Raw genomic sequence first — 12,620 nt, 5'->3', positions numbered from 1 at the left:
TGATTTAGTGTAGTCTAAGATTTCGCCTCAAGAAAGATCATGTCCTCTCTTTAGGTTTCAAGATGGTCTGGTTGAACTATGCACACACAAGCACAATTAAAACAATTCTTTTTAGCATCATTAACACGCAAGGATGAATAGTGGAAGGCTTAAATCAGAACAAGCAACCTCTCTCATTCATTTTTTTTTAAGTAATCATCATTGAGCACCCAAATTGACACTATGCATAAATAGAGTATACCTCTGACTCGATAAAACCAACAAAGCAGATACAAAGAGAACAGAAAGAGAAAAACACCAAAAAGAAATAACAAGAACAGAACAAGAACAGGAAGAAGAACAAGAAAAGAGTTGAGATGAGAAAACGTCCCTTGCCTACTCTTCGGATCTGTTCGAATGAGTTGGGACTTCGTCTGCACTGGTGGGAGGGATCCAAGGTTCCAAAACCATATGTGGGAAATAAGGGAATTGTGCAGTGGGCTTGGTGAAGTATAGGGAATTGTATTGCTTGCTGTCACAACTAATCAAAAAACTCCTCAACCCCCAAATTTGATTTCAACTTAGCTAAATGATAGACCATTACCTACAAAACATCGACAAAAACCAAAAACATAAGAAAAAACATAAATTAAAGGTAAAAAATAAAATAGCAAAAACATGAAAATGAGGAACCAAAATGACCCTCGACTTGATTGGGTTGTCTTTAAATAGTGCTTGATTTTCTAGACAACCCAAGTTACCCCCTTCTTCATGGCTCGTTCAGGACGGTGGAGGTCTTTTAACGATTGATATCTCTACCCCAATAATGCTTCACCCTCTGGCCATTTACTTTGAATTCACGACCCGAATGATCTTCTCGCAGATCAACAGCTCCATAGGGATAAACCTTGACAATTGTAAACGGTCCTGACCATCTTGACTTTAACTTTCCTGGAAACAACTTCAAACGGGAGTTGAAAAGCAACACCTGCTGCCCTTCTTTAAAGACACGAGGTTGTATTTTCTGGTCATGCCATCTCTTGGTTTTCTCCTTATAAAGCTTAGCATTTTCATAAGCAAACAACCTCATCTCTTCAAGTTCATTCTAGGCTGCAACATCCGAACTTCACCAGTAGCTTTAAGATCCATGTTTAGCTTTTTGATGGCCCAATAAGCTCGGTGCTCCAGCTCCAAAGGCAAGTGACATGCTTTTCCAAAAATCAGCCTATATAGGGACATTCCTAAGGGCATTTTAAAGGCAGTTCGGTAGGCCCATAGAGCGTCTTCTAACCTTTGAGATCAATCCTTTCTGTTGGGGTTCACGACCTTCTCAAGTATCCCCTTGATTTCCCTATTAGAATACTCCGCTTGACCGTTTGTATGAGGATGATAGGCAGTGGCAATTTTGTGCTTCACATTGTACTTAGCCAATAAATTCTCCAACAGCTTGTTCACAAAATGGGTCCCTTCATCGCTGATAAGGGCTCTCGGCGTTCCAAAACGCGTGAAAATATTCTTATGCAAAAACTTTACCACTGCTTTTGAATCATTAGTAGCCGTTTCTAATGCCTCAATCATTTCGAAACATAATCTACAGCGACCAAGATGTAGAGATTTCCAAAAGAGGGCGGGAACGGTCCCATGAAGTCAATTCCCCAAACATCGAACAATTCGACTTCAAGGATGTTGTTTAAGGGCATTTCATTCTTGGCAGACACATTTCCCACACGTTGGCATCTATCACATCTCTTTACAAATGCATGAGCATCTTTAAAGATAGACGGCCAAAAGTAGCCCGATTGTAGAACCTTAGCTGCTGTCATCTGCCCTCCAAACTGTCCTCCATATGGGGCTGAATGACATTGCTCCAAAATGCTTGGAACATCATCTTCAGGCATACATCGCCTCAAAATTTGATCGGAGCATTCTTTGTACAGAAAGGGGTCATCCCAATAATACATCTTTACATAATGAAAGAACTTCTTCAGTTGCTGTCTATTCAAATCTGGTGGAAGCATCCCACTCACTAAGTAGTTAACAAAGTCAGCAAACTAATGAGTAAATACTTGTTTCACCAACAGAAGTTGTTCATCGGGAAAATTTTCCTTGATTGGCTCTTCAAATCCTTTTTCTCGTCCATCTTCCAGCCGAGAGAGATGATCATCAGCTTGGTTCTCTGTTCCTAGTCTATCCCTAATTTCCAAATCAAACTCTTGAAGAAGTAACACCCATCGAATAAGTCGTGGCTTGGCGTCCTTCTTTGAAATGGGGTATTTAATCGCTGAATGATCTGTATAAACCACCACTTTAGTGCCCACCGGATAAGATCTAAACTTGTCAAACGCAAAAACAACAGCCAATAGTTCTTTTTCAGAAGTCATGTAATTTAAATGAGCATCGGTCAAAGTCTTGCTAACATAATAAATAGAGTGAAAGATCATCTCTTTTCTCTGCCCAAGAACAGCACCTACTGCGAAGTCACTCGCGTCACACATTAATTCAAAAGGAAGAGACCAATCCGGAACAACAATGATGGGAGCTGTTACAAGTGCTTAATTTCTTCAAATGCAAAAAGGCCTCTAAACACTCCTTAGTGAATTCAAATGGCCGATTCTGCTCTAGCAAAGAACTTAGCGGTTTTGAGATTTTTGAGAAATCTCGAATAAGCCTCCTGTAGAAACCCGTGTGGCCTAAAAAACTTCGAACACCTTTAACTGATGTAGGAGGTGGAAGTTTGTCAATAACTTCGGTCTTTGTTCGATCCACTTCAATGCCCTTTTTGGAAATTCGATGACCCAAGACCGAACCTTCTTGCACCATAAAATGGCATTTTTCCCAATTTAGCACCAAATTTGTCTCCTCACACCTTTCCAACACTTTTTCCAAGTTAGCCAAGCATATACCAAAAGTATCACCGAAGACCGAAAAATCATCCATGAATATTTCCAATGATGTCTCCACCATATTAGAAAAGATTGACATCATACACCGTTGGTAGGTGGCAGGTACGTTGCACAGCCCAAATGACATTCGCCTACAAGCAAAAGTGCCATAAGGACATGTGAAAGTTGTTTTATGTTGATCTTCAGGTGCAATGGTGATTTGATGATTACCGGAGTAGCCATCGAGAAAACAAAACTACTCCTTCCCTGCTAGTTTATCAAGCATTTGGTCAATATAAGGTAGCGGGAAATGATCTTTTCTGGTAGCATTGTTTAACTTCCGGTAGTCCACACAAACACGCCATCCCGTTACTACACTTGTAGGAATCAATTCATCATTCTCGTTGACCACCACCGTGAATCCACCCTTCTTTGTAACACATTGAACAGGGTTGACCCAAGAGCTATCCGAAATTGGATATATTATTCCAGCATCTAACCAGTTGATCACCTCTTTTTTAACGACTTCTTTCATAACTGGATTAAGTCGCCGCTGCTGCTCTACAGAATTTTTGCATCCTTCTTCCAACAAAATTTTGTGCATACAAATAGAAGGACTTATACCCTTTATGTCTGCAATTGTCCAGCCAATTGCCTTCTTATACCTCTTCAACACATGAAGCAACATATTCTCCTTTTCTAAGTCGAGAATGGCTAAATTATCACGGGCAAAGTTTCTTCAGTTCCCAAGTAGGCATATTTTAGATGTGAAGGCAGGGGTTTCAGCTCAAGCTGTGGTGGTTCTTCAATGGAAGGTTTAGGTGGTTTGAACTCCCTTTCCGATAACCCCAAAGATTCAAATTTTCTCCCAATGTTGGAAGAGTTTTGCTTGGATTCAACCCATGTGACTTGAGCCTCTTCTTCATCACTTATTTCTTCAACCTCTTCAAGAGAAATTCCATTCACATCTCCTCCACAGATTTCCATGTTCACTTTTTCAGCCACAATAGCATCAATGACACTCACTGTAGAGCATTCTTCAATCTCGTCAGAAAACTTCATAGCATTGAAAACATTGAAGGTAACTTGCTGATCATTTACCCTCATTGTCAACTCTCCTTTTTGAACATCTATCAAAGTTCGTCCAGTTGGTAAAAATGGCCTTCCCAAGATAATTGGCACCTCTCTATCCGCTTCATAATCAAGAATGATAAAATCTGCCGGAAAAATTAATTTGTCGACTTGTACCAAAACATCTTCAATTTTTCCTTCTGGATGAGCCATGGAACGATCGGTCAATTGTAGAGTAACTGTGGTAGGCCTTGCTCCTCCAATTCCTAACTTCTTGAAAACTGAAAGCGGCATTAAGTTAATGATAGCTCCTAAATCACAAAGAGCTTTACCAATATCTCGACCTCCAATGGCACATGGTATAGTAAAACTACCAGGGTCCTTCAATTTAGGAGGGATTTTGTTCTTTAGAATAGCGCTGCTACCTTCTGTCAGAGCTATTGTTTCAAACTCCCCAAGCATTCTCTTTTTTGTCAAAATATCTTTCAAAAACTTCACGTAGTTTGGCATTTGCTCTAAAGCTTCAACTAGAGGGATATTGATGTGGAGTTGTTTTAAAACATCCCAGAATCTTCTGAATTGAGCATCATCCTGCTTTTTTTGAAATCGTTGTGGAAATGGTGGCGGCGGTTTCACATGTGACTGTTCTGCTGCAGTTTGCTGAGAAAATGCTGAAGGATTTGTCCCAGAATCAGCATTGGTTAGCTTTGAATTTCCTGCTTCGTCACCCTTCTCCACATCTTTTTGGATTGAAGTGGGCTCAGATTTTCTCTTCAATTTATCTTCATTCAAATCTGAACCTTTTCCACTTCTCAATGTAACCGCTTTACACTACTCCTTATCTTTTCTTAGATTTTCGGTGTCACTAGGCAGTGTACCTTGTGCTCGAGTTCTGATTTCATTTGCAAGTTGCCCCATTTGAACCTCAAGATTTCTTAATGAAGCTCCTTGACTCTGAATTACATCATCATTCTTAGCCATATACTCTTTCAGTAAAGTCTCTAAATAGTTAGTTTGAGTAGCTTGTGGAGGCCTTTGTTGTTGTTGGAAACCTGGTGGATAAGTAGCCTTAGCTTGCATCTTTCCACCATTCGAACTCGTTCCCTGATCACTCTATGAGAAATTTGCATGTTGTCTCCATCCCGGATTGTAAGAATGAGAGTAAGAATTATTGTGGTTGGTATTATGATTCCCTATATAGTAAACTGAAGCAGGATTGGAAGGACAATTCTTAAAGGTATGAGCATCGCCACAGTAAACACAAGAGATCTCTGCCACCGGTTGAGTTACCACAGGTGCTTGAGATGTTACCACTGGTGCTTGTGGTGGTTTACTCCCAACACTAAGAATCTTCAACATGTTGCTCATTGATGCTACTTGAGCTGACAAGGCTGTCAAAGCATCAACTTCAAGTACTCCTGCTATCTTTTTACCCATTGGAGCTCTTGAATTAGACCATTGATAATTGTTAGTAGCAATTCTCTCTAGAATCTCATAAGCCTCATCATACGACTTAGAAAGAATAGCACCATTTGCTGAAGCATCCAACACCATACGAGTAGGACCATTGAGACCATTATAGAATGTCTCCATCTGAATGCAATGTGGAATTCCATGGTGTGGGCATTTTCTTAGCAGCTCTTTGAACCTTTCACAGGATTCACTCACATATTCATCCTCCAATTGTTGAAATCATATGATTTCATTTCGATATTTTGTATTTTTCGTCGGAGGGAAATACTTTAGTAGAAACTTTTCTTGTTAGCTCATTCCATTGTAGAGACCTCCGAAGCTTCACAAAATTATGCCAAACACATAAATCTCCATCAAAATCTTACCTAAACACCTCCTATCAACTTGAATCCAAGGAGATCCTTGAAGATTGGCTTCAAAGCTAGAGAGAGAAAGTTTGATACTTGGTGTAAGTTTGGGTAAGTGATCATGTAATCCATAGATATGGCTTGAATGATGTTGTGTGTGTGTATTCTTGAAAGATTGAAGCAAGAAAATCACCCCCTTCCTTTTTCAAAATTTTTGAAAATTTGGGTCTTCAACCCTTCAAAAAATTTCTTTTTCTTTCCTTGATTTGGGGTGAAAAATGAGATCTATGTGATGTTTGTTGATGATTGATGTGTGTTGTGAAGTATATGCCTTGAGATGTGAAAGTTCGATGGAGTTTAGTTTACCCAAAATTTGGGAACTTTTGAGTCAATGGTTAAAATGATGAATAGATGATGAAGATGAGTCCATGAGATGTATATGATGATGATTGATGGAGTAAATTGAGTATATGATGTCAATTGATGAGTTTGATGTGAGTTAGTTTAATAAAATTAGGGATATGTGTATCTATGCTCGAATTTGTAAATTGATGGTTTATATGTGAGATTAAGTGGTTAAGATTAATAGATATATGAATGGATTAAAGTTTCATATGTGTTTATAAAATTTCCAAGAGTTTAGTTTAATAAAAATTAGGACTTTCTTGTCTATGTGTCTATTAAGTGTTTTGGCTTAAGATATATGTAATTGAGCATTGTTAGGTCCAGAGGGTCTCGAATAGGTGTATGGGGGGGGAATACACCTATAGGCTATTTTTGACTTAATCTACTGACCTCAATCAGAGGAATCTCAGTCAGAGATCAAAACGAAACTTTGCATGCAAACAAGGACTCCTGTTTTACTGAAATCAGTTTTGACCAACAGGGTTGACGACTGATACTGAAAGCTCTTCAGTAATGAGTTATCAGTTAAGTTGCTGGAACTTAACTGATCCACGTAAGGGCTTCAGTCGTGTTTGCTAAGATATAGATGATATCACTCTTCCTTACTATCAGAGGATAGTTCAGTCAGATTGATATCATACGCAGCGGAAATTAAACTTAGTTTTGTAATAGCCTCGGTGGAGCAGATTGTTGGATTAAGGTTTCTCTTTGCTATTAGTCAGTGTTCAGTTTTATCAATAGAAATAGCACAAGTAAGAATGTAAAACTGAAAGCTGTAAATAACACAGAGACTTTTACGTGGTTCGGAAAACCCCTTTCCTACATCCACGGCTGGTTGATCAGACCAACAATCCACTCCGCAAGTGCTTCACTGGTGCACTGCAAACCGTACCCGTGTGCTTGCCTCACAACCGTAAACTGAAGAAAACCCTTCTTCAGCACCCACACACCTCGCGTAGGATTTCCCTGCTAAGCACACCTCGTGCTCAGACTTTTCACTCAGAGTTCAGAGTACCTTCCTGAACTCCGAACCACTCAAACACTCTTATGGGGGGGAGGTTTGAACGAGTGCCAACTATACTTACAAAGAACAAGTTCTTTGAAGCAAGTTTGACCTTTGGCTTCTGGGTAAACAGATATATGCCTAGGGTCTAAGAGAATGTATGTAATCAGCAGTGACTGATTTTGGCTTTGGAATTCTCTTCTTCGATTCAAGCTTTGGAGCGGTTAAGCTTTAGGCTGAGTAGCAATTTCGGCAGAGCTTCAGCTTATGTCGTTGAATCGGTGAAGGTTGAAGTGATCCTCGAGCGCTATTTGTAGGAGAACTCTTGAATAGATCCGTTGGCGTAAATCGTCCTCAAGATTTCTTCCGTTGGAGAGCAATTCGAATTTGGGCTGAGGCTTCAATCTTCGAGGTTCCTTGTCTGTGTGGAAACGGCTCTTTTGATGGACAGGAGATGTGACATCTCTGAAAAGTAACCACCAGATAGGAATGACCTCTACAGAGATAAGATATTCTGAGATCTCTGTCTTTAATGCGGCTGTACTTGTGCGTACGTGGCTTCCTCTGAACGTTGGAAGATCAGTCCTAGGAGGAATGTTCAACTGATACTTGACTTTAGTATCAGTCCTTTGCGCGCATTAAATAATCAGTCTTCAACTGATTCTTCAACTGATACTTCAGTTGGTATCTGCAGTCTTCAGTCTTCGTTCTTCAGTCTTCAGTCTTCGACACCGCAACTAAACTAGAAACGAACTCTAACACTTGAGTTCAAAAATGATTCTAGTCTATTACATATAAGTCCTATGAATTTTGGTATCATCAAAACAAGGGTTAGGATATTCCACAAGGTTCCCAACAATTTTCCCCTTTTTGATGATGCCAAAACCACACAGCAGTTCTAGACAGCAAAAAGACTGAACTTACAGTACAAGTTCTAAACATGGGGTGAAAACAGTTCCCCCTTAACAATAGAACCTAAAAACTTGTACTTAGCCCAAGTACCCTGTATTTTTAGCTGCGGGGGAAGATGTTCCCACTTTTCATCAATGATTTGAACACCACGTGGGGGTAATTGAGGATAAAGATGTGTATGATGATGAGTACAAGCAGGCTGAGACCATAGCCCCACCGGAGTGGCGGAGTCAGATTGACCGTTACTGGTCTCAAATCTCGACAGGAGCTATGTATGTGAAGAACAACAACAAGTCCAACGAAATCTGCGACCCTGCCCTGCAGATCTGCCATCGTTAGTTGGCTTACAACATTTACGGCCGACTCGAGGGCTTTAATGTGGTCACGCAGCAAGAGTTATTCCTGCTCTAGTGCATGGTAGAGAAGAAGAGGGTGAATTTCAGGTTCACCGCGGTAATGCAGTTTCAGTATGGGGTAACACATACCAACAAATATCTCTCTCTATGCCCGCTGGTGACCATTCTGGCAAACAAGCTCACGAATTTCAACTCTGAAGCCCCGGAGGAAGAAGATGTAGCGGAGACCCGCTTCCTTGACACTGGACGCCTCGTGCGTTGGAGGATCATCAAAGCTGATGAAAGTGGTAGCTACCGCTTGGTCTACTCGGAGGGCAGCTCAGTCAGGCCAGAATCGAGAGCAGTGAAGGAGTAGGGAGCGCCGCGTTGATGGACGAGTTGAAGGAGATCAAGGACGAGCTGTTGATGTTGGTGGAGAAGTGGCAATTTTGAAAGAGACGATGGAGGCTGGTTTTAAGGTGATCGTGGACAAGCTGGATACGGAGGGCGATCCCTCTGATCAAAGTGACTAGGTTCTTTCCTCCCTGAACTTTTTAGATTAGGTTTTATTTTTGTTTTTGCTTTTTATGTTTTAGTGTCTTGTGAATCTGTGTTTGGGTCGAAGTCTTACTTGCACTGGTTAGTGGTGATGAGAAATATGCATGCTGATTTTGGTTTGAGGTATGATTTGGTGGAGAGTGTGATATGCATGATAGTAGTAGTGAGCTTACAGAGAGAAATCCACCAGTGAGATCCTAGCCAAATTAAAAATTGCATATTTTCTGGTGAGGTTGTGCTGTGCTAGGGACTCTGGAATTTGATTGTGAACTTCTACTACTAGTATTGACTCGCATGATTAGGGCAGATTTCTTTGATTAGGGCCCCAGAATTATTCTTTGATGCTTAATGTGATTGACACCCTTGCTACGCTAATTTGAGCCAAACATTTCTTTCTTGAGCCTTTTGATTAATGAATTTATATTGAAAAGAAATAATTGTTGTTGAGCATAAAATGATAAGCAAGGAATTTTTGAAGGGAAAAGAAAATCTGGGCACAAAAAAATGGTGATCAAAATGTTGCCAAAAATCAAAGAAAAAGATTGGTCCCTACTAAAAATAGGGGAGTTAAATGTTGGTTGTGGTCTTACTGAGTAAAAATGCTGGGTATGGGTGATATTGAATTAAACCTACTGAACTATACATGTCTCACCTCTGCTCCGTATACCCCATTACAACCAAATTAAAGTCCCTTTAATGAGTCATGCTAGTCTGATATACTTGTTGTTTTCAATCAAACTCATAGTAGAACTGGTACAACATAGCACGAGTGTATACACTAAGCTATATACTTGAGTAAGAGAAACTACTATCATATTTTATGCATATTCGTTACTCTTTGGTTTGTGGTTTGACTAGGCTGAATGATGCATGTTAGTATGATCTGAACCAGATATCTGTGCAAGTCTCGTATCTTGAAGTTTATATTTCTTTCCTTACATCTCTTTTTCGTCCGTGTCTTCTGTGAATCCACCCACATACTTGAGGGCAAGTATGGTTTAAGTGTGTAGGTGTGATGCATTTTCAACTTTTGGGCCATTTGGCCCTATTTTTCTCCTATGTTTGCGCCAGTTCAGGTCGTTCCGGGAGAAAACCAGGTCGTAATGGGGAAGCAGTCCAGTAGAGCAGAAACGGAGAAAATGTGGTCGGAATGGACATTACCAGCCCAGATTGCAATGTCGTGTTTACCAGCATGGAGCCTAGGCACAGTACCTCTCAAGTTTAACTTAGGGTATGGAACCCGAAGCAACCCACCTGGTATGGATCAAACCGAAAGAAGCAATCTGTCTGACCACTACAAGCAGAAGAAGCTAGCCGTTGCCAGAATGCATAGTGAATTGCAAGGATGAGAAGGATGAGAAGGATGATCGTGGAAGCAAGGAAGAAGGAGGTTGAAGGATCCAGAAAAGTAGAGAGTTGACCTAATCTGTTGCGGAAGGAAAGAATCAACTGGATCTTCAATCAAATCATTCATGATGAAGCTAGAAAATGAAAGGAGATCCTGTTGAAGATTTGAAGACTGGCGCGGCTAGGGTTAGCCCTCCACCAGACGACAGTATAAAAGAAGAAGCAGCCCCAACTATCAAGAACTTTTGTCCGCTGCATTTTATTACTTTAATCTTTGGCCGACTTATGGCATTCAAAAACACCTTACATTTCTGTAGTTTAATTTCGTACAAACAATCTACTACTTTTAGTATTTTCATTCGTGTGCAAGAAACAAGATCGAGCCATTTACCTTAGGTACTTTATTTCAAATATTTATCTTTGCTTAATGATGTGTTTATGTTTGACTCAACTAGAAACACCTCTAGATTGACTTGCAGTAGGACAAGGACACTCTAGCAGTGGTAAGTTAACCCAATGTCGTCTCTCAAGGAAGATCTTTAAGGGCTTTTAATTATGTCACAAAGCAGTAAAGAAAGCAGTAAACTTGATTATTAAACTAAGGCTTGTAATTAAAAACTCAATTTAAAACTGAACTTAGAATTAAATAGGCAAAATAAACAATTAAACCCTAGGCAAGATTAAACGATTAAAATAAAAGCAACTTAAGAATTAAACACTACTTAGAATTTAAATACTTGTAAAGAAAAGCTCCTAATCTAATGAACATAAATTAAATTGCAGAATTTAAAGGAAATCATAAACATAATAAAATTGCATAATTTAAATTGCATAATTAAAAGTGCAGAATTGAAATAGCATAATTAAAAGTGCATAAACGAAACAAAGCAAGTAAATTGAAATAAATACTGAAATACCGTAAACGTCGCAAAGATGAAATTGCTGTCACTCAATCCCAATCTTCGAAACAAAACTAAAGTAAGCTAAACTTGAAAGTAAACTAGAACAAATAGTACTAAAACTTGAAGAACTAAGAAAGCAATAAAAACCTAAACTTTGGTTGCAGCGCTGGAAACTAAAGATTAGGGCAAAGATTAAGTGTCGGAGGCAGAAGATTAGATTCTTTCATTCACGTTCAAGCCCCCTTTTATAGACTCCATTCCAACCCTAATTACCATCAAACTCACCTTGCAAAGCTCGACTCTTAAGGAGATAGAAACGTACATTCAAAGGTAACTCCAGCTGGCAGCGTGCTCTTCAAGTAATCTTAGCTCTGGCGAGAAATCACCAGCTCTGAAAAGGTAAGGCAGAGCTAGAAATCAGCTCTGGCAAGAATTGTAACTCTGCTCTGCAACTTAAGAGAACTCTAGTGCATCAACTCTGGAAAGGTAGTCAGAGCTGGAAGTTAGCTCTGGAACGGCATGACAGAGCTGGAAGTTAGCTCTGGCATTAGCGAGCTCTGGCAAGTATGGCATAGCTGAAAGTCAGCTCTGGATAAGGAGATTGTTGACTCTGGTGATCATGGCAGAGCTGGAAGTCAGCTCTGGCGGTCATGACAAAGCTGAAAGTCAGCTCTAGAAATTTAGCTCTACTCTGACAAGTTTGTTCTACTATGGAGAATTTAGCTCTGATAGTGAAGTTCAGCTCTGGAGATGGTCAGCTCTGACTCTGGAAGTCAGCTCTGCTCTGACTTTTCTGCTCTGCTCTAGCTTTTCAGCTCTGCTCAGTTCAGTTCACGCCTAAAAACGCCATTTTATCCCAAAATCTCCAAAATTACACTATTCCATCTATCAAATCTAAATCTCCTGCAAAGCATAAAACAAACCCATAAACGCACCAATTTCCAGGATATTTAACTTAAAATCAACACATGCAAACCCCCAAAATACGAACAATTAGGCATAAATCAACCCCCCCACACTTAGCCTTTTGCTTGTTCTCAAGCAAAATCAGTATGAATCCTAGGAAGAGAGCGCTTCAACAATGCTTATTTCCATTCAAAACATTCAAGAAAGTCAATTCAAATATTTTCACTCAACACACATCTCTCGATCATGCAAGTAACTTAAAGTTTAAGAAGCAACAAACAGTAATGCAAATAATTTGATCAGACCCAATTCTCCGCTAGAAGTGAATTCCCTAATGTGATCGCCTTTATAATCAATATCACCATTTTTCACACTTTGTGTGCTTTATCATTTAGATTTTCGACAGTTGAGCCATAATTCATGAAATAAAACCATTTGGATGTAATCCAAAGTCTTTTCACGTGGTTTCCCATGCTCATAGTTAAAACTAGAGGAGCAGA

At 39.8% G+C, this 12,620-nt stretch overlaps 1 protein-coding gene and 1 non-coding gene across 2 annotated transcripts; one reads left to right on the top strand and one right to left on the bottom strand.

The window, feature by feature from the left end:
- Positions 1-3,575: 3,575 nt before the first annotated feature.
- Positions 3,576-5,525, bottom strand: LOC131018669 (uncharacterized). Its single transcript, XM_057947383.1, has 3 exons — positions 5,223-5,525; positions 4,811-5,045; positions 3,576-4,726 (listed from the first exon to the last, which is right to left on the bottom strand). The coding sequence occupies exons 1-3, from the start codon at positions 5,523-5,525 to the stop codon at positions 3,576-3,578; spliced, it is 1,689 nt and encodes a 562-aa protein (XP_057803366.1).
- A 16-nt stretch (positions 5,526-5,541) lies between these two features.
- LOC131019214 (small nucleolar RNA R71) lies at positions 5,542-5,647 on the top strand. Its single transcript, XR_009100135.1, has one exon. It is a non-coding gene; the product is annotated as a small nucleolar RNA R71 (small nucleolar RNA).
- Positions 5,648-12,620: the final 6,973 nt, after the last annotated feature.

Source organism: Salvia miltiorrhiza, chromosome 3 (assembly GCF_028751815.1).
Source record: "Salvia miltiorrhiza cultivar Shanhuang (shh) chromosome 3, IMPLAD_Smil_shh, whole genome shotgun sequence".
In the NCBI taxonomy this organism is placed as follows: domain Eukaryota; kingdom Viridiplantae; phylum Streptophyta; class Magnoliopsida; order Lamiales; family Lamiaceae; genus Salvia; species Salvia miltiorrhiza.
The sequence above is the reverse complement of the archived record's forward strand: the minus strand, read 5'-3'. Positions and strand labels throughout refer to the sequence as shown.